The 21,701-nt window shown below is 49.2% G+C and overlaps 1 protein-coding gene across 6 annotated transcripts in view; it reads right to left on the reverse strand.

The window, feature by feature from the left end:
• Positions 1 to 21,701, reverse strand: part of DNM2 (dynamin 2) — a 60,264-nt gene that overhangs the window by 29,054 nt on the left and 9,509 nt on the right. For all 6 annotated transcript variants that reach the window (XM_032780415.2, XM_032780411.2, XM_075060967.1 and 3 more), the window contains exons 2-9: positions 16,124 to 16,197; positions 4,582 to 4,731; positions 4,057 to 4,260; positions 3,219 to 3,317; positions 2,734 to 2,894; positions 1,833 to 1,975; positions 980 to 1,115; positions 72 to 139 (exon numbers count right to left, since the gene is read on the reverse strand). In XM_032780415.2, coding sequence (XP_032636306.1) covers positions 72 to 139; positions 980 to 1,115; positions 1,833 to 1,975; positions 2,734 to 2,894; positions 3,219 to 3,317; positions 4,057 to 4,260; positions 4,582 to 4,731; positions 16,124 to 16,197 — 1,035 coding nt within the window. The remainder of the gene's footprint in view (positions 1 to 71; positions 140 to 979; positions 1,116 to 1,832; positions 1,976 to 2,733; positions 2,895 to 3,218; positions 3,318 to 4,056; positions 4,261 to 4,581; positions 4,732 to 16,123; positions 16,198 to 21,701) is intronic.

Consider the following 21,701-nt stretch of genomic DNA (forward strand, 5'->3'; position numbering starts at 1 on the left):
ACATGACTGAACTGCTCATAGGAAAACAAGATGCGTGATTGGCACTAAAGATCTCCTGCTCCGATACTTGCCTTATGCCGTGGATGTTTTTAATTGCATAGCTAATTTCTCGCCTCAAGTCCTTTTCATCAAATTCCATCTAAAAAAAAGATGATGTTAGACAGTTAGATTATATAGCAAGGCCCTTCTGGGTTGAAGCACAATCACAGCTCAGGCTTCTGATTGAAGGTGGCTCATGTTTAAACTGCTTTCTCGTACAGCCACAAGAGGCAAACACATGCCTACCTGTTCGTAGATGTAGCTAGCGTGCCATTGCTACCAAGTACTTCTGACCTGTAAAGAGACACTGCCCCTCTCCCACAAGTTGCTTGCCACATAGGTAAGCAGTAGAGAGGCTGAGTGAATGAGCAGTGAATTATAGCATATCTTGTTAGCACCCTGTGTATAACAGAGGTGTGAGTGGGGGTACAGCAGACTGCCCGCCCTCCCGTAAAACCTGATGTTTTTCTGTTTTATTATGGGGTGTCTGGAGTAGGTAGAACACCTGTCAGCTGCCCTGCTTTATAAGTCAGAGGAGGTTTTGCTTACCTAGAAACATCAGCACCAACTGCTGATCTGCCACATCCCAGGACAGCTGATCCCAAAGACAACATCCCATCCCCATGTCTTCTCAAGATGGACACAGACTAGCTTGTCTCCTCATCTCACAGCTCTGCTCTGGCAAAGATTCTTATGCCAAGCAGCAATGGATGAACAGGAGGAGAGGGAGGTTCCTAACCAGCTCAGTGGTTTAGCTAAGCAGTAGATCAACCCAACACCATGGAAGGATGGTCAACAGACCCTTCTGCTGGCTGCCAAACAAGCAGAAAACCTGAAGACAGGCATACACACTGGAGATACTCCAGAGACATTTTGCTTTGCGTGGAGAGAGGAAAACACCACTGCTGGACAGAAGAATTAAAACTAGCATTAGCTTTACCTTCACCAGCTCGAAGGGGAATCTCTCGTGGAAGATGCGATTAATTCTGGCACCACCTGAGAGTTCTAGCGTGTCCACTTGGTCTCCTGAGCCTTCAATCCGCTTCTCGAAGTCCACGCCAAACTGCTGGACCATCCTGCAAAGAACCAGCAGGAGTAACAAGCATTAACCAGACTCGGCAAAGGCTGTAACGGACTAGCCATTCAGGCTACGGCCACACTATATTCAGAGCCATGCTAGCCATAATCTCTTTCATCTGGGCAGGGCCATTTGAGAATTCTCTTCTACTTCCATGAATCCTATGGGGAAAGGATTTCTTCTCCCTTTCGCTACAATTAGGGAAACAAAAACAATTGTCATTCCCCTTCTTTCAGAGCCTAAGAACATACATGCTTGTTCTCTGCTTTTATACAAGGCTTTTGACCAAAAGGATTACACAGGAGATCCTTGTAGGCACAACAAATCCAAGACAATGCAGTTATTTGCCTGCAGAGCTTGTCTGCCAGGCGTCGTAGCTACAGATTTAACAAGCCCTCCCAATGTTCCCATCAGCCTAGCGTTGCAGGGTATTTAGTCTCATGTCCATGCCAACTCTGGGTGGCACCACCCGTTAAAGCTGGCACATCCTGCCCCCACAATGCCAATTTCTAATGCCAGGTGCTAAGCATTGTGCATTTCCTTGGGATCAGCAGCTAGCTGGGATTCATACACTTCAAGCAAAGAGCAAGTTAAATATGGACCTATGTTAAAACCCATAAGTGTCAATTTCAGGCTAGACTCTCTCTCCTTCTCATTAGTGAGGTTGGTCGAAATCCAGCACCTGTATATGGAAGAGGGGATTGGAGCAACATACTGTAGCAAAGCTTTGGTTTTCCGTGTGGGGTCGTCAGGGCGGAAGTTCTTGTATTCCTCCACTTCCTTCTCCAGGGAGAGCAACTGGCTCTGCAGCTTGCTGCGCAGCGAGGGCAGGGTATCACGGATGTGGTTGGTCAGTTGCTACAAGAGGATTGGAGAAGTGGTCAGCACTGCTGGTCCTCTTACCTGCGCGAGCTTCCCCTCACTACAAGCTATGTCGAGAATGGACAGGCAAGCCAGAGCCAACACTGCACAACGGGAGACTTGAGAAAATGCTTGTCTATAGATCAGGTTTGAATGGTTTCACTGAACTGGCCACTCTAAGATCAGAAATAAGTTATAATCCAGGTCTGCTACTGTTCATTTAAAGAGACAACAGTCAGTTTCAGAGATTTTACAGCAGTCCCAGGCCTCAAACCAGTCCCATTCTGCAGCTTTACAAGTCAGATTTTCCAGTTTTAAAGTATTTTGCCTTCTCTTGCTTTGTGAAAGACCCATATGAACAAGGGGAGCTGACTATATGGGGAAAATAACAAAACTGACCACACGCTGGTGGCCAGTTGTACCATGTAAGCCAAGTAGAAGAGATTTCCCCTCCAGTCTATTGGCTACAAGCATCTTCAGCATTGCTTAGAATTCACACGGGTTCAGACAAGTGGGACTGTCATTAGTCATTCTGCAGACGGGGAAACCCAGGCTGGCCCAAGAGCAGACTTACCTAAGATCACACATTATGTTTTACGTGGGCTGGCCACAGATCCAGTCTAACTTCTCATCCCCCGTTCTAATCACTTGACAATGCGCTCCCCGCTACAACTCAGAGCTGTGAGTAAACTGACCCTCCCACCTAAGCAAGTAAGTAGGGCCTATGCACTGACATTAACCTCAGGCTGGCCTACCTGGTTGAGGACTTTCTGTAAGTGAGGTGTGCCCATTCGATCCGCCATGTGCCTGTAGGCTGGGTGAGAAAGGAAGAATTTCCGCTCTGCAGCCAGCGCTGCCCTGATGTCCTTCTTGCCTTCTATATCCTTCTGGCTCCGGTTAACGACGCCGATGTAGCCTGCAATGGGACAATTCCACATGTTAGCTCTTTCTAGAGCTTTGCACAGCTGGTGCGCCAGCCTTGAACACCTGCGCACCCTGCAGGGAACCTGGGGTTATTGATAGTTACAAAGGTGAACTTTATACTACTTGCACAAAGGGGAATATCTCCAAGAAGGTAACTAGGGTTGCCTGCAGAGCACACTCCCTGCTGGCAGGTACCATCACAGCTGCTGCAATGCAGAAGAGCTCTGGGACTTCCCTGTCTCCTATAGATTGTGAAAAACAGGAGTGTGTGGGGACCTCAGCAGAATGCAGATTGCATAAGGATGGAGATTTCTACCTCTTCTTAAAGGAAGCAGTTTGTTCTCCAGGATGTCTCTGGCATCAGTGCCCTCATCCATCAGATCTAGTTTGGTGATCACTCCAATTGTCCGTAGGCCTGAGAGAGAGTAGAAAGATCATTGGAGAAACAGCTAAACATCACATCCCATACCTTGCCAGATACGTTGAAAGCAGCTGACCAGGTCTGTAGTTAGACATGCAGAGACAGCAGCTCTTAGTTTCTGAAAGCAGGAGCAATAACCCTCAACTCAGCCTGCAGCACTTAAGTTGCAGTTTCAATGTTCACAGCTGGCTTGTGTGGAGAGATGAGCTAGTTATTAACTCCATGACTGGACAGTTTAGTGCATCAGCCTGAGTGACAGGAGTCCCATAACTCGTCAGGCAAGACCTAAGCGCGTCAAGTCACACCCTTCAGTGAAGGCTGTCAGCCAAGCCAGCCAACAGGTCACTGTGTGAGTCTGCCTGGAGGACTCTGGGAGATAAAGAACACACCTAGTGGAAGTCAGAGGACAGGCAGGTGGTAGGAAGAGTGACATGGGGGGGTGGGGGGAGATAAGGGACGATGACACACGACGTTTCAACAGGAGACCTGGCTAAAGCAACAACCACTGCCCTTAATGGGGCCAGGAGAAGAGAGCCAGGATTCTCTTCCAAAGATTCAATGACATCAAGCTACCCTGTTCTAACAGCACATTCCACTTGGCACAGCCAGCCAGGATTCCCCACAGTGGCAAGAGCTGCTCAGCAGAACACAAGGGAATCCTGGTATCCCCTCCCTTTGTTAAAGGATTCTGCAGCAGTTATGTTACCACAGCAGGAGGGCACATTTGTTTTACCTTGAGGATCTACTTCTTTAGCCATTTTAAGAGCATCTGAGTTCGCCAGATCCATGTTGGCTGGAGTCACCGCAAGAATCAGGCTGCTTTCTCGGCTGATAAACTGCAAGATCATGTCCTTGATCTGGTACTCAATATCTTGGGGCTGGTCTCCCACCGGCACCTTGGTGATACCCGGAAGATCGATCAACGTCAGATTCAGCACTGAGGAGAGAGGAAAGCAAAGAGCTCATGCCTGTGAAGCGATGCAGAACATTTTATCCCTGCAGCGTATGGGGGGAAGGAAGGGGCATGTGCAGGGGGTGCACAGAGGACCAGCTAGGATAATCTGTTTGTCCTCCGTAGATCACTGCAAAGCTTGCAGCTCAGGAACAGATCTTGGTCTTTGGGGACCTTCAAACCTCGCTCTGAGATGCTGTTTCTTTTCCACTCATTGAAATGTCACAACACCCATTTCTCTAGTCTTTGCATTTAGAAGCCTGCAGACATACATGCTCTGATCAAAAGAATGCAAATCTCACTCACCGTGTGGTGAATATACCCTCAAGTTGATGGGAATAGGAGAGATTCCTTTATTGGTTCCTGTGACCCGGTCTGTCTCTGCTTCAATCTCCTGCCGAACCTCGTCAAAATCCGTGAACTTTTTGGATTTGCAGTGCAAAAACTCTGCATATTCTGGAAGAGATACATCCCCCTGGTTTATAACAAAACACACTGGTTTGCAACTAGCCTTCCTTTACCAGCCCCAGTGTACACAGACTCAGGCCCAGCAGACTTGCTGCTTACACCAACACCGAACATGGTCCTTGCCCGCTGAAACTCAGCAATGCAGCATCAGCTGTGTGGGAGCCCACTGAGCTACACACCTGAGAAGAGATGCTGGTGCAGAAAGCAGTCATGAAATCACACTACGCTTTGAGCATTATGGGGATTCAGCGCTGGAGGCAGGAAGTCAGGACAGTCTAAAGCAGGAGAGTTGGGCCAATCAGGAGAATGCAACAATGACTGCTAGAGACTGATTCAAAGCCCCACCACATTCACCCACCCCCAGGAGGTGACACTGCCTCTCAGGAGCATGATGAGAGCTGACACTCTCAGTACTGTGGAACAGAGGAACGGCCATACTGGGTCAGATCAAAGGTCCATCCAGCCCAGTATCCTGTCTGTCTGACAGTGGCCAATGCCAGGTGCCCCAGAGGGAATGAACAGAACAGGGAATCAGCAAGTGATCCATCTCCTGTCGCCCATTCCTGCCTTCTGGTAAACAGAGGATAGGGACACCATCTCTGGCTAATAGCCATTGATGGACCTGTCCTCCATGAACTTATCTAGTTCTATTCTGAACCCTGTTATACTCTTGGACTTCACAACATCTTCTGGCAAGGAGTTCCACGGGTTGACTGTGCATTGCGTGAAGAAATACTTCCTTGTGTTTGCTTTAAACGTGCTGCCTATTAATTCCATTGGGTGACCCCTAGTTCTTGTGTTATGAGGAGTAAACAACACTTCCTTATTCACTTTCTCCACAGTAGTCATGATTTTATAGACCTCTGGCATATCACCAGGAAGTGAGAATTATTTCTCTAGCACATCATTTCCAGTGCTCTTCCAACAGCTACCAGAGGGAGGAGCATCTTAACTCACAGCTAGAGCCAACCCTCATCTGCCTTCCTGTTTGTTACAAGCACCTTGCCTTCAAATTCAGCTAAGCCTTTGGTAGAGGGACTCTATTTATACAGCACAGAGCACAACCGAAGGGCTTGTTCCCGATTAGGATCTCTGGGTGCTTCCACAACAGGTTGCCTCGGGGAAGAAGAAATGGAGGCTGAGCTGCCTCTCCTTGTAAAGGTCCAGGAGCCCACACAGCAGAGGTTAGGGCACAGAGAAATCGCTTTCCAAGGAGGACATGGGCCTGAGTTGTTTTGTTCCCCTATCCAGCCAGCAAGTTCATAGATTGAGGCCCCTTTGTGCTGCACAGACTGACAGTCCCTGCCTCAAACAGCTGACCATATAAATAGATGAGGGGTAGGAGGAGAAACCGAGGCACAAACGGAAGCAATTTTCTGCAGGTCCCCAGCATGTCAGTGGCAGAGCTGCGAATAGGACATAGGCATCCTAGTGCTGCACACCAAGTACACTTGAAGAGGGGGTGAATTGCCATTTTGCTTTCAAAGGGAACTTCTGTAGACGATTCCCTTGCAGAGCTTAGACACCAATAATCAACTTCTCTTCTCAAAGCAAGGCTATAGACTCCACCTGCCTTTAAGATTCCAGGTACAGGGCACAGCACGGGATCTGCTTAGCTTCTTAATGAGCTAAAAGTGCTGCCTGCCATAAGCCACGGTAACTGCAGGACAATACAGATTTCTTTCATTATATTAACACTACAACGCCTCTTACAGTGGAGCCCGGATAAGCCATGCAAACTGCTACAAGCCTTCCACGCACTCCGTTCTGCTGTACACTACAGTTGCACTGCTCTATTCAAGACCGTTATAGAAACAAAGCCACCCTTGAACGGAGATGATTCCTAGTGTCCATAAGCTCTGTTGCTCTTGCCTTGGGCCCTCTGATGTGAGAGGCGCTTGTCTGTGTTTGACAGTTAATTTGGATTAAAGGTAAGTGGTGTGAAAGTGAAATGCAAGAGCTGTTCCTGGATAGCTCCATGTGTAGACACACCCACCGTGCTTTGTAGGTGGCCCTCTCTAGCCCAATAAAGGAGAACAAGGAAGCCTTATTCTGTGGCGAGTGGAGCAGAGCCAGAGGTTCAAGCTGGCCAAACAGTCACCCCGTGAAAGCCAGCAAGCAACGCAAGGAGAGGCCCAGAGATCATCCAGTTGGGTGTGTTTATTTGGGGCTGCTGATCAGAGATTAAGCCGGTCTAGCAGTTTCCTCTGGCTAAGGTGGAAGGAGTGAGACAATGGAAGCCAGCAGGCTCTATAGGTTAAGGTTCCACCAGCCAAGATTTTTCTTGCAGCCTCTGCGCTATTAGCAGCTGCTTTGATGTGGACACGAAATGAAGCTTTCCCTTCCAGAGGGGAAACGGCCCGTGGGTGAGATGCTAGCACACACTGGACGTTGGTTCCAGCACTAGTGCTAGCTGGTGCATCTAGACATCAATGCCAGCGTTTAGTTGCAGAAGGACTGTTCGCCTTTCATTCTCTGCCCATCATTTTAAAAACACTTCGTTGCTGAGTTTGAGCCCTGAAGAAAGGTCTGAGTCTAACCTGCCAAGATACTCATTGGCTGCATCTGAATGGCACCTGCGGACTGAAGAAAACAGATTGCAACATACCAGGCTCAGGTTCTTATCAGCCCATCACAGAGGTGTGTGAATGCCAGGTGAGAGTCACAGCATGGCCACAGAGAGCCCTTAGGGCCACCAAGCCATGAAAGAGCAGAGACAGCGGAATGTTTGTCCCATATGACCTGCTCCCATTCAGGGATCTACCGGATTGCAGGTGTCACTGCCTGTTAGCCCTGCTTGGATCTGTGCTGACAGATGTTCTACGTTAATTTCTCTTCCAGTGAGGAGCAGCAGGTTAGTGCTGTCCATTCTTTAAACACTAATCCTAGACATTGCTGGGAGGGAGGCGCGTCTCCTCCCAGAGGGGAAACTGAGGCATGGAAGCAAGTCTGTCTGGGTCTCTCAGTCACACACTCACTCCCCCAGCTCTACCACTGGTGTGTGTGTGCGCGCGCAGATTTTATTACAATCCAAGTATAGGGTCACAGGGACCAGTGTGATCTAGTCTGACCTCCCATATAACACAGGCCAGAGAACTTCTAAGATAAATGTTTAGACTCCCCCACCCCCCGACTCCCACTTCAATACAAGATGCCACTTAGACAAAATACACAGCATTGAGACAAGACCACCCCTCTGCTCTGCCCCGCCCCCCCCATCTGGGTGAGCAGTGCAAGGAAGGAGAGCCTCTGTTCTCCCCTCCCCCTAGGCACTAATGAATTTCAATAGTTGGACCAAGGAAAAGAAAGTCAGACACTCTGAGCCTCTCCTGGGACCCCGTGGATCACACTGAGGAGGCGTCTCATCACCTGCTACGAAGAGCCCATTCAGTGAATGAGGCCAAGGGGTCTGCAGGCTGGAACCCTCTTGGAGAGCAGTCATGCTAACTGGAAGGCCTGATGTTGGGGGCTCTCTCTCTCTCTCTCTCTCTCTCATGATACTGATGCCCCTAACTGGCATACTTGGTAACAGTATCATGGTACCACCCACGAGCCCCCTCATGGCCCAGGATCCATTGAGCCAGGTGCTGCACAAACACAGGCCCTGCCACCAAGAAGGGGTGGAGGGTCTCTCAATGCAAGCTCATGTGACTGGGCCTGCACTGCCTCCCTCTGGGACAGGGCAGCAGGAATCAAGCTGGTAGAAAGTTTGAGCAGCTCTGACCTCACTGGCATTTCCCAGAAACAGGCTGTTTTCTACATGAGGGCAATAAAGTTAGGAAAAGGGTTTAAATCACTGGTCACTTGCCTTCAGGGCCATGAGAGCAGGCAGGCAGGCTCTGCCTTGCTGGCACCCCAAAATAGCTGGGCGGTTGTGGGGCACATTTCCAGCACTCCTTGTCTAAATTGCTCTGTGGCTTGCACTTATCCAGTCCCAGCGCAGTCAGCGGAAGACAAGAGGGAACAACAGAGAGCTACTGATTTGAGATGTAACAGCCCTTAAGTATCAATAAGAGCAGCATGACTCCTGGGAAATGCGAATGCCTCCACACCCAGCATGTTCTGCACTTCAAGTAGAAGTCTCCAGTCATCACTTGCATGGAGCATTACATCAGCAGAAAAGGCAACAAGATTCGACTGCAGCTGAAAATCACTTCCCCTCCTTTATCTATCAGCCAAGACCTGCCACTCAGGTTTCACTTTCTCCTGCAGCCAACTACCAAACTGCAGGCACCAGCTGTTAGACAAAGAACCCTGGACTTGGGTCCTGGGAGATAAAGAGCTTGGAGGCTCATCTTCACCAGCCAGCTATTTTACTGCAGAGACAGCGTTTAAATATTAACCCAGCCACATTCCTCCAACCTTGGGGATGCCTTCGAATGGGTGGTTGGCTTGAAATGGCTGAACTGAACTATGCTGGATGCACTAAAAGCAGCTGCTGCCTGTATGCACGCAGGGCAGCGAGCAGATAAAGAAGGCCAAAGGTCTCTGGTTGGACCTTCCTGAAAACACCTGCACAAGTCTCCTCAGTGCTAGCAACAGCATCTGTGCTAAGTTCTAGATCAGTGGTTCGCAATCAGAGGTCCGGGACCCCCCCAGGGGGCCACACGCAGGTTTCAGGGGGTCCTCCAAGCATGATTAGTGTTCGACTCGCTAGGGCCCAGGGCAGAAAGTCAAAGCCCTGCCACGCAAAGCTGCAGCCCGGGGCCCCAGCCCTGCCACGTGGGGCTGAAGCCTAAGCAACTTAGTTTTGTGGGGCTCCCTGTGGCACAGAGCCCCTGTTTGCTACCCCTAATGCTGGTCCTGGCCTTTGTATGCAAAAAATCAGTTATGGCACAGCTGGACTGTGACGTTTTTATAGCATGTTGGGGGGCCTCAAAGAAAAAGGTTGAGAACCCCTGCTCTAGATGAGTTTCAGGCCCCAATCCAAAGTTCACTGAAGTCAAGGGAAAGACTCTTCCATTGATTTTAATAGGCATTCAGCCCAACAGGTAGGGCCCAGCACAGTCACTCCAGTGGTAGTGCAAGCAACACTGCATCATAGCAACACTAACTAATCCGACTTGCCTCCACTCCTCTGGAAACAAATCCATCATGCTCCAGCGGTCCCTGAAGTTGGTCCTGTGCAACAGACTCTTCCCCAAGGGCTTGGCTACACTAGAGAGTTGCAGCGCTGGTGGTGACTTTACAGTGCTGCAACTTACTCACCGTCCACACTTGCAAGGCACATACACTGCTGTATCTCTCTGGCTACAGCGCTGCATGTACTCCACCTCTGCCTGGGGAATAACAATTGTATCGCTGGTGATGCAGCGCTGCTCTGCCAGTGTGGCCACCAAAAGCACTGTTATTGGCCTCCAGAGGTATCCCAGAATGCCTGCTCAGCCACGCTGCTCATCAGTTCGAACTCTACTGCCCTGGCCTCAGGTGACCCGCCCTTTAAATGCCCCAGGAATTTTAAAAATCCCCTTCCTGTTTGCTTAGCCAGGTGTGGAGTGCAATCAGTGAATCCTCCCAGGTGACCATGCCTCCATGTGCCAAATGAGCCCCAGCATGGAGCAATGGCGAGTTGCTGGACTGCATCAGTGTTTGGAGGGGAGGAAGCTGTGCAGTCACAGCTGCGCTGTCACAGCTGCGCTCCAGCGTAGGAATTACGATACATATGGGCAGATATCAAGGGCCACGAGGAAAGGGGCCATGACTGGGACGCAGTGCAGGGTTAAAGTGAAGGAGCTGTGGAGTGCCTATTGCAAAGCCCGTGAGGGAAACATTCACTCTGGCGCTGCCCCCACGACCGGCCATTTTTACAAGGAGCTGGACGCAATACTTGGGGGTGACCCCACCGCCAATCCGAGGACCACGACAGACACTTCAGAGCGGGGGAGGAGAAAACCGAGAGTAGGGTACTGGGGTGGGGGGGAGACACCCCGGAGTCCCAGGAGGCATGCAGCCAGGAGCTCTTCTCAAGCCAGGAGGAAGGCAGCCAGTCGCAGCAGCCAGTACTTGGTGAAGGACAAGCAGAGGAGGGGGTTCCCGGTAAGCAGCTTTTATTTTCAGGATGGAAATGTTTCGGGAGACGAGGGAGGGTTAGGGCTGCATGCATGCCTAGATGTGGAATAGCCCATTGATGTGGTCTATCACGTCACGGTAATCGGCCTCGGTATTCTCTTCAAAAGTTTCAGCCAGAGTGTGGGCAATGCGCTTGCGCAAGTTTATAGGGAGAGCCACTGTGGTCCTTGTCCCAGTCAGGCTAACGCGTCCGCGCCACTGTGCCACAAGGGGTGCGGGGACCATTGCTGCACACAGGCAAGCTGCATGGGGGCCAGGGCGGAATCCGCATTGCTGTACAAGACCCTCCCGCTCTTCCCAGGTGACCCGCAGCAGCAAGATATCTTCCAGGATTAACTCCTGTGGAAAATGTTGGGAGACTGTTCAGTGTAGGTGCCCCCTGCAGCTGTTTGCTTCAGGGCGGTGCTGGGGTTTCTGTGCATTGTGGAAAGCAATCTGTCCCCCTTACTCACCATTTTGGGGCTCCTGTGGGTGATGTGAGCTCTCTTTGGTATGGGAAAATTATGCTAAAGTGAAGACTGTAAACTCCTTCACTGTGTGGGAATAACTAACTGTCTGAGATATAAACAATGCTGCCTCTGCTAACTGTTGCCTTTTTTGCCTTTCCACAAGCGACCTTGACTTCTCAGTTGCCCGCGTTATCAACAGCTCAAAGACTCCAAAACCTGCGGAAGAAGCCGCAAAAAAAGCAAAGATGACCTGCTGCAAGCAGTTATGGATCACTCTGCCAGAGAGAATAAAAAACTGCAGGACTAGAGGGAAAGGGAAAGGGAAAGCAGGATCCGTCAGAGAAATGCAGCAGCCAGGAAGAAAAGCACAAAAGCAGCTGATAAGCATCCTGGCATGCCAAGCGGACTCTATCCAGGCGCTGGTAGCCATGCAGGCAGAGCACTACCGCACGCCCCCCCCACCCGTCCCAAACCTCTTTCCCCTTGTGCCCCAATGTCAGCTCCAAACCCCCCCGTCCCCAGCATCCAGGTTCTTACCTCCACCAGCTGCCTCCAACACCTGTATCTTCACCAACCAGCCCTGAGAACTACAACCCTTACCCTCTGCACTCAACCCCCATCACCATGCAGTCTAGGCATCCTGAAGTGCAGCAGTCATTGCACAGCACTCCAGACAGGACATATTCAAACCTGTGACTGTACAGTTCCCCAGCCCACCTCCCTGCCCTTTTAGGTTCCCAAAATGTTGTATGTCTGTCAATAAAGTTATTTTCTTTTCAATAAATGAATTCTTGGCTTTGAAAACAGTCTTTATCATTGCAGAAAGTCAAAGATACCTTAGCCCATGAAAGAAACAGGTACTGCAAATCAGCTTAGGAAAAACAGATTCCTACTAACATTGTAGCCACTGCACTTCACTCCCATACAAGGCACCAAACATTCCTGTTGGTTTTCAGCCTCAAATTCCTCCCTCAAGGCATCCCTAATCCTTGAAGCCCTATGCTGGGCCTCTCTAGTAGCCCTGCTCTCTGGCTATGCAAATTCAGCCTCCAGGCGTTGAACCTCGGAGGCCCATTCCTGACTGACTGTTTCACCCTTCCCTTCACAAATATTATGGAGGGTACAGCACGCGGATATAACCGCAGGGATGCTGTTTTCCCCCCCCCAAGTCTAGCTTCCCATACAAAGATCACCAGCGCCCTTTTAAACAGCCAAAAGCACACTCCACAGTCATTTGGCACCGGCTCAGCCTGTAGTTGAACTGGTCCTTGCTCCTGTCAAGCTTCCCTGTATACGGTTTCATGAGCCAAGGCATTAACGGGTAAACAGGGTCTCCAAGGATCACAATGGGCATTTCGACGTCCCCCACTGTGATCTTCCTGTCTGGGAAAAAAGTCCCTGCCTGCAGCTTCCTGAACATGCCACTGTTCCGAAAGATGCGTGCATCATGCACCTTTCCAGGCCATCCTGTGTAAATGTCAGTGAAACGCCCACGGTGATCCACAAGCGCCTGGAGAACCATAGAGAAATACTCCTTCCGATTAATGTACTCGGATGCCAGGTGGGGTGGTGCCAGGATAGGAATATGCGTCCCATCTATTGCCCCTCCACAGTTAGGGAAACCCATTTGGGCAAAGCCATCCACAATGTCCTGCACATTCCCCAGAGTCACGGTTCGTCTGAACAGGATGCGATTAATGGCCCTGCATACTTGCATCACCACTATTCCAACGGTCGACTTTCCCACTCCAAACTGGTTTGCGACCGATCGGTAGCTGTCTGGAGTTGCCAGCTTCCAGATAGCAATAGCCACCCACTTCTCCACTGGCAGGGCAGCTCTCAATCTCGTGTCCTTGCGCCGCAGGGTGGGGCCGAGCTCAGCACACACAGTCCCATGAAAGTGGCTTCTCATCCGAAAGTTCTGCAGCCACTGCTCATCATCCCAGACTTCCATGACAATGTGATCCCACCGCTCAGTGCTTGTTTCCCGAGCCCAAAAGCGGCGTTCCACGGTGCTGAGCATTTCCATGAATGCCACAAGCAATGTCGTGTCGTATGCATTCAGCCGCCTCACTATCATCAGACTCCTCATCACTTTGGAGCTTAAGGAATATCTCAACTGCCAAATGTGATGTGCTGGCGAGACTCGTCAGCGTACTCCTCAGCAGTTCGGGCTCCATTTCCCACAGAAACCATGCTGCACAGAAACCGTTGGGAGAGTCACAATGGCGTCAAATGTGGGACTGCTGGGATGTGAAGTGATGCATCACAGGGTGTTGGGACAGGAAGCAGAATGACCCGCACCCTTCTGTCCCCTTCCCACAACCCACGGCGCCAAAATGGGATGAGGTTCTCTGTGGGATAGCTGCCCATAATGCACCACTCCTAAGAGCGCTGCAAATGCTGCAAGTGTGGCCACACTCCAGCACTAGTAGCTGTCAGGGTGGCCACACTCCAGCGATTTCCCTACACAGCTGTCTTTGTACAGCTGTTAACTCCCAGTGCTGCACACCTGCAAGTGTAGCCAAGCCCCAAGCCAGCTGAGACTGACTTGCTTCCAGGCACCTGACCCCTACCCCGCCCGTTGCTCCTTCTTCAGCCTTTGTTTTGCTTCCCAGGCCAAGAGTCACCTGGCTGCATCCCCCTCCTAGACCTCAGGTTACAAAGGCCATAGCATCTATGCAGGCAGCTGGAGCAGCCCCCCACAAAAAAGTCACACATGCTTATTCCCACCACCTAGACATTGGTGCAATACACAGGGAAACTGAGGCACACAGCATTCAATATAAGAGAAAATCCCCACTTCGTCACACAAACCAATGAGCACAGTTTGACTGAAATTTTGCAAACTCTTCACGTATTTTGGACACCAGATATTAGGATTGTTGCTCCAGGAATGCTTCGAAGATGCAGTCACATTTGGGGTGCAGGTTTCAGTCAATGCTCCAAAGAGAGAAGTCTGCCAAGCTGTGGTAGCTTTCCATAATATTAACATGCTTGCTTATTGGGCTAGCGACAACCATCTCATCTGCCGATCAATAGGAACAGACCATTAGTAGCTACTGCTCCCTACCTGTTGTCAGGGGTGGCAATGCAAGAGTTAGCTGCTGGTGGATCTATTCCCCCACTTCCCTTGGAGATCTGCATGGAAAGTACCCTTCCCAAAAGAGTTAACCCATCTTGTATTCAATACAGAATTCCCACCTGACAACACAGCCCCAGGATCCTTTGCCATCCGCTATCATGCATGGCTGTCGACTGTTGTGACTGCACTTCTCCAAACCCAAGAGGTAGAAAAGCCCACCCACCCCTCCAGGAAAAAGGCCAAAGCAAGGGAATCCTCATGCATATTTCATTCAAAGTAATGTAACAAGAGAAATCTTCCCAGAGATCAGGTTCGCCGGCATTTTAAGCATGTGCTCAAGTTAGAGCTAGGGTTTGTTTTTAGCCTTTTCACTTTTAATCACAATCAGTATCTGGGGCAGAGAGCCATGATCCAATATCAAGGTCTGTTTCTACTGTTTCTGCAAGAAGAACAGGAGTACTTGCGGGACCTCAGAGACCATCAATCGCAGAGTAACAAGGAACCGCTAGAGTGGCAGGAGAAAAGATCTAGGCCATGGTTTTATAAGCAAATTTGTTTCGTGAAGGGTTGAAGTTCTGCAAAAATCACATACGCTCACACCAGGAAAAGAGGGCTGTACCTGTGCTTTGGGATCACTAAATGCTCATGATCATGTAAGAAGAGCTATGAAGTGTCACAGTGTCTCAAAGCTATGTTTATTAAAAAGCATCTGCCATCACAATCTGCTGGAGTAAATTAACCCCGCCCCCCAAGAGTAACACTGGTAAAGCAGCAACTCCCTGACCTTTTCATTGGGAGAACAGGAATGGCTTTGTGTTAACTGACCACGTCACAGTATCAGCAGGGAGCTCAGTCTGACAGCTCCATTTGGTCTTTTCCATGGGAACAGATCAATTTACCCAACTCTCTCTCTGCTCTGCGGAATAGCAGCATGAATATCAGTGATTCTGCATGACCCAGGAGGGACTGAGGCCAGGGACAGAGAGGAAAATGCAAACTAAAAAGGAAAAGGAAACTTTCTGGTAATGTTTATGCCTGCAGTGATAGGTCCCCTGTCCAGACCAGACCAGAAGTGGGTTTGTTCTCAAAACCTTTAGGGCTACAGCTGGTTTTTAGACATCACGTATTTCCAAGATTTTAGGCTAGAAGAAACCATTATGAAAATCTACCCCACTATAAGAGGCTAGAGTTTTATATTTGTGAAGGACTGGATTTTTTTTAAAACAAATCAGAATAGGTTCATTTGGACTAATCAATTACACTGCAAGTTAAGCAGTGTAAACTGACAGATTAATGCGGAAGCGATTTGCCAAAGAGTTCCCCCCCTAGTTATCTATGCCTGTGGTACACATTCTTGATTAGCTGCACACTGAAATGACAGTACTAATGCCAAATTACACAAAGCAAGCCTCCTAGCTCATTTGCCACTTACACGGCAGCTTTCATCTCCTGAGCAGCACATTTTCTTTCCAGCAGTTTACAAAAAACCTCCCATGCCACCTTGTTCCAGGAGGATTTAAGGGAGCCAGAGCTGTTCCCTACATATTCATAAACTTGTTAAGTGGCAAGACTACAAGGGTTTCGAACAGACAGACATTCAAACAGATTTGCACTTCTTCTGATCTGCTCTGTATATCGAAAGCAGCATTTGCCAAGGGTACTAGACTTGTTATCCAGATGGAAGAGCAAACTTCAGACATCCCCAAGCCCATATCCGTAAGGGAACAGCTAGTGTTTTGCGTTATGGAGCAACAAGCTGTTCAGCCCCCCACTGTACCTGTTTTTGAGAAGATTAGCTGAAGAATAAGAGGACGTCGGGTAACAATTCCAGACCCACGGGGAAGAAAGTCTCTGTAAGGAAATAAAAGAGCTGGAGTTACTCACAAGGCTAAACTAAGGCATTCCCACACTACAGTGAGCAGTAGCATACAAGCACCTTATTTGTATAATGTTAACACCTAGAGACCCCATTGTGGCAAACCCCATACATGCTCCCGGCCCTGCTGAGCTTACAGCAAGTCATTCGCCTTTTGTTGTACCTCAATTTCCCAAAGACACTGGGGATCTGTAGCAGAACCCAGCGCTCTAGCCCCAACGCCATCCTTCCATTCAGTTTTCACCCAAGTCTCCCATATTCACAGTTCTTTCCTGTTTTCCTCTCTAAGAGGCTGGAACCTCATTACAGGAATGAGTTTCTCATTCTCCTAACTACCAGGATACCTCTCCTGAGGCCTCTGGAGAGGATGCCGCCAGTTTCATGCTACAGCAGAGCTGGCGTAGATAGAAGGAGCTGTATTGACATGCACATCATGCTGAAGAGACAAGCACAGGAGCACTGTCAAACAGAGAGGGGCACAGCTTCCGTATCCTCAGGTGCCCTTTTGCCTTATAGCCTGTAAGTGGCTGATATCAAGGTTCACAGCAGAAGGGTCTGCTTTTCCAGCCACCAACATTTTAATAATGATCAGAGATCGCAGGGTTGTTAGAAGTTATGTGCTCATCATGGCAAACTCAAAGACAGATAGTTTAACAGAGGAAAGAGACTCGGTCATTTTCTTTTTGTTCTTGGAAGCCACACCGGCGTAAGTGTTTCGAATTATTTCCCAGAAGGGCTGGATTTCTGATGAACTGCAGAAGACAAAGAGCTGGCAACACTCCTCGGACACAGACAGAAGTCTTGGAGTGAGTCACCCCCACCCCCTTCTATAGGGTAGAAACTCAAGCATGCACAGCCATTGTGAGAGACCTACATGTTGGACTCCTTTGCCCGGAAATCGTGCTCCTCCACATCCTAGGCATGCTGTTTTGTTAGAGACAATCACTGCAGACTTAACGGCTCCAGTTCTCCTCTACAACCGCGCTGAGAACAAGAGTTAGACAGAGCTGCTAGGGTAGGAGTGAGGAACACGTAATGCAGGTTTTCTGAGCCGTTTGTCTGTCTAGCATTCCTGGCTTCACCTGCTTTGAAACGGAAGAGAGAAACGCTGCCTAGGAAAGACTGCGCTGAGAGCCTTCCCATTTGTTTCGGCCAGACAGTCATCTGGCCTTCTCCAAATCCCCCTGCAGTGGGAAGCTTTTGGCCTTCCTACTCCTATAGCTTCCACTATCACTGTGATGTGCTGCAGCTGTGCCATTTGCTCTCAGATAACAGCTCAGATAAGCACATCACCACAGTGTGAAGAAGACTGCCAGGCATCTCCACTATTTTGCCCTTTATTTAGCTATTACGTAAGTGAGTGACATTTGTGTACAGTTGTGTTAATTTTGCATGCTAGGTGTGCAGACTAGCAAGCCTGGCACACCGGGTGCCCTCATTAGACCCCAGGGTTAACAGACTATGACACAGTTTTCCTCTCAGGTCTGTTTCAAGCTGCCTGCAGACTCAAGAAGATGCCAGTGAGATCCCACTCCACATTTGCAAGGTTAGCGTCTAACATGTGGATGCCTGAGTTGTGCAGAATCCAACCATGATGGGTGGCTAATTGGGGGAGCACCAAAGAGCAGGCTGGGGGCTGACACCATTCTACCCAGCTGGTGCCTTGTGCTGCAGCGCATCACAGCTTGGTAGCAAAGTGTGGGCCTGAAGCATGCCACACCGAGCACTGCACACCGAGCAGAACTGGGACAGGGCCGAGAAAAATGAGCCGTCAGAGGAAATCCAATGAACTCTTCACACCAAGCATGTGGAATAAACAACTTCCCATGAGACTGGAAATACAGATTCCGAGGACACAACATCTGCTCCTGCAACAGCAGTGGACGGGAACCAGCAGGAAGACGAAGTGTTTAGTCTGTCATGGAGGTCTGCTCTCCTTGGTTTATTTTCCCTTGTTCTCTGCTTTGCTTCAGTGCCACCTTTCAGCCACAAACCTCGGAATGACCCAAGATACGGAAGTCTCACACGAGTCCTTATGTGCCATTTGTTCTCTGGCTCCCAGCTCAATATACGTGATGTGGGCCTGCAGTCCAAGCAGCCACGCACCCCTCCATAAATCAGCAACTGGCTTCCAGCCGCTAACTTCTACTTCAGCCCCATCTACTCCCATCTTATGGGAGGAATCAGACTACCAGGGTTTGAAGAGACTTCGAGGTCACCTAGTCCAACACCCTGCTCAAAGCAGAACCAACACCAACTAAATCATCCCAGCCAGGGCTTTGTCAAGCCGGGCCTTGAAAACCTCTAAGGAAGGAGATTCCACCACTTCCCTAGGAAACCCATTCCAGTGATTCACCACCCTCCTAGTGAAATAGTTTTTCCTAATATCCAACCTAGACCTCCCCCACTGCAACTTGAGACCATTGCTCCTTGTATTGTCATCTGCCCCCACTGAGAACAGCCTAGCACCATCCTCTCTGGAACTTCCTTTCAGGTAGTAGAAGGCCGCTATCAAATCCCCCCCTCACTCTTCTCTTCTGCAGACTAAACAAGCCCAGTTCCCTCAGCCTCTCCCTGTAAGTCATGTGCCCCAGCCCCCTATTTTCAGTGCCCTCCACTAGACACTCACTCTCTCTCTCATTTGTCCACATTCTTTTTGTCGTGGGAGGCCCAAAACTGGATGCAAAACTCCAGATGCAGCCTCACCAGTGCTGAATAGAGGGGAATAATCACATTCCTTGATCTGCTGGCACTGCTCTGACTAATGCAGCCCAATGTGCCGTTAGCCTTCTTGGCAACAAGGGCACACTGCTGACTCCTATCCAGCTTCTCATCCACTGTAACCCCCAGGTCCTTTTCTGCACAACTGCTGCTCAGCCTGTCGGCCCCAGCCTGCAGCGGTGCATGGGATTCTTCCTTCCTAAGTGCAGGACTCTGCTCTTGTCCTTGTTGAACCTCATCAAATTTCTGTTGGCCCAATCCTCCAATTTGTCTAGGTCACGCTAGACTCTATCCCTACCCTTCGGTTAACTACCTCTCCCCCTAGCTTGGTGTCATACGCGACCTTGCTGAGGGTGCAATCCATCCCTTCATTAATAAAGATGTTGAACAAAGCCAGCCCCAGGACCAACCCCTGGGGTACTCCGCTTGATACCAGCTGCCAACTAGACATTGAGCCGTTGATCAGTACCCGTTGAGCCCGTCAATCTAGCCAGCTTTCTATCCACCTTATAGTCCATTAACCCAATCCATACTTTTTTAACTTGCTAGCAAGAATGCTGTCAGATACCATATCAAAAGCTTTGCAAAAGTCAAGACGCGTCATGTCCACTGCTTTCCCCGTATCCACAGAGCCAGTTAGCTCACCATAGAAGGCAATCAGGTTGGTCAGGCATGACTTGCCATTGGTGAATCCATGTTGACTCTTTCTGATCACCTTCCTCTCCTCCAAGAGCTTCAAAATGGATTCCTTGAGGACCTGCTCCATGATTTTTCCAGGGACTGAGGTGAGGGTGACTAGTCTGTAGTTCCCCAGATTCTCCTTCCCTTTTTTAAAGATGGGCACTATAGTTGCCTTTTCCAATCATCCAGGACCTCCCCCAACTGCCAGGAGTTGTCAAAGATAATTGTCAATGACTTTGCAATCACATTAGCCAATTCCCACAGCACCCTTGGATGCGTTAGATCTGGACCCATTGACTTGTGCATGTTCAGCTTTTCTAAATAGTCCTGAACCTGTTCCTTCACCACTGAGGGCTGCTCACCTCCCCCACACACTGTGTTGGTCAGGACATCACAGACCAGGTCAGCTCCCACACTGAAGACCAAGGCAAAAAAAGCATTGAGTACTTCAGCTTTTTCCACAACATCTGTCACTAGGTTGCCTCCCCCATTCATTAAGTGCCCCACACTTTCCCTGACCTTTTTCTTGTTGCTAATACACCTGTAGAAACCCTTCTTGTTGCCCTTCACACCCCTTGCTAGCTACAACTCCAGTTGTGTTTTGGCTTTCTGATTACACCCCTACATGCTCGAGCAATATTTTTATACTCCTCCTTAGTCATCTGTCCAAGTTTCCACTTCTTGTAAACTTCCTTTTTGTATTTAAGCTCACTGAAGCCAAGCTGGTCGCCTGCCATATTTGCTATTCTTTCTGCACATCGAGATGGTTTGTTCCTGCGCCCTCAATGAGCTTTCTTTAAAATATAGCCAGCTTTTCTGGACTCCTTTCCCCCTCATATTAGCCTCCCAGGGGATCCTGCCCTTCCGTTCCCTAAGGGAGTCAAAGTCTGCTTTTCTGAAGTCCAGGGTCTGTATTTTATTACTCTCCTTTCTTCCTTTTGTGAGGATCCTGAACTCAACCATCTCATGGTCACTGCTAGAGACCTGACCGGTTTGTTAAAACCCATCCTAAATATGGGTGATAAAATAAGACTACGTCTCTCAATAACCTATTCCCTGTTCTGTTTTCCTCTCGCCCTTTCACCAGGAACTGTTGGAATTACATTATACTGTCCAATTCGGGGCCTGATCTCAAAACATGATGCATTTACACGGCACTTTTGTCCCAAGGTTATTGGGGCCCTAGAGCACCAAGGTACATCAATGAGAACGTTCTGTTCAGAAGAAACGTGAACATGGCTGCTAGCATCCAGATCTGCATCATCAGACGCCATTCCAAATACAATTTTAAAACGGTTTGGAACTGCAGTGGCATTGTTCTCTGTCTGGGCCCAGAGATGACTGAAGTACTAGTATCTGTCACGAGGCTGCTTGGACCAACCCTTGGAGTTATAACTAGTTTTTCTAGTGTTTATCTCTAAGGATGTTCTGGTCCATTTTTTTAATTAGGAAGTGAATGGTCTTTTTAAAAGGGTGTTTTCCTTGTGGGTTCAATGTCTGGGCCCCATCAACTGTGGCTGGGCAAGCTGCATTAGAAGCAGTATAGAGGAAGCCTTGAAATACAATTCTAGAAACCTTAGGTTCTGTCCACACTATGATTAAATCATGCTACGAACTAAATGAGAGAGGCTAGGATGGCCCAGAACTACCTTAAGGCCTATGCACTATTTGCCCAGTTAATAAGTTGGGGCACAGGGAAGGCCGAAGATAAAAGTACAGGCTACTTCTACTGGCAGGGGCAGGGGAGAAATAGCCAGCATGCACTTCTGTGTTCTGTAACTAGGAGACCAAAAGGTTTCTTGTAACCCATGTTTGTTTTTCTAAAAGGTGACCCCTGAGTAGGCTGCATAATCCAGCCTCAACTCAGAGTCACCCAAGTTCTCCAGGGCAACCTTTGAGATTTCATGGGGGGGCTTTATCTTTACAAAGCCTCCCTGTTTCACCTGCTAAATCTTCGTGACATTTGCCTTCAGTGCCCATGGAAATGACTTCCCTCCCCTACATAACAGAAGTTCAGTCTGAGCTTTATTTTAAGATCCTTTGTGCATGGACCTTGCTCTTTTAGACTGTAAAGTGG

Source organism: Chelonoidis abingdonii, chromosome 26, assembly GCF_003597395.2.
Source record: "Chelonoidis abingdonii isolate Lonesome George chromosome 26, CheloAbing_2.0, whole genome shotgun sequence".
Lineage (NCBI taxonomy): Eukaryota > Metazoa > Chordata > Testudines > Testudinidae > Chelonoidis > Chelonoidis abingdonii.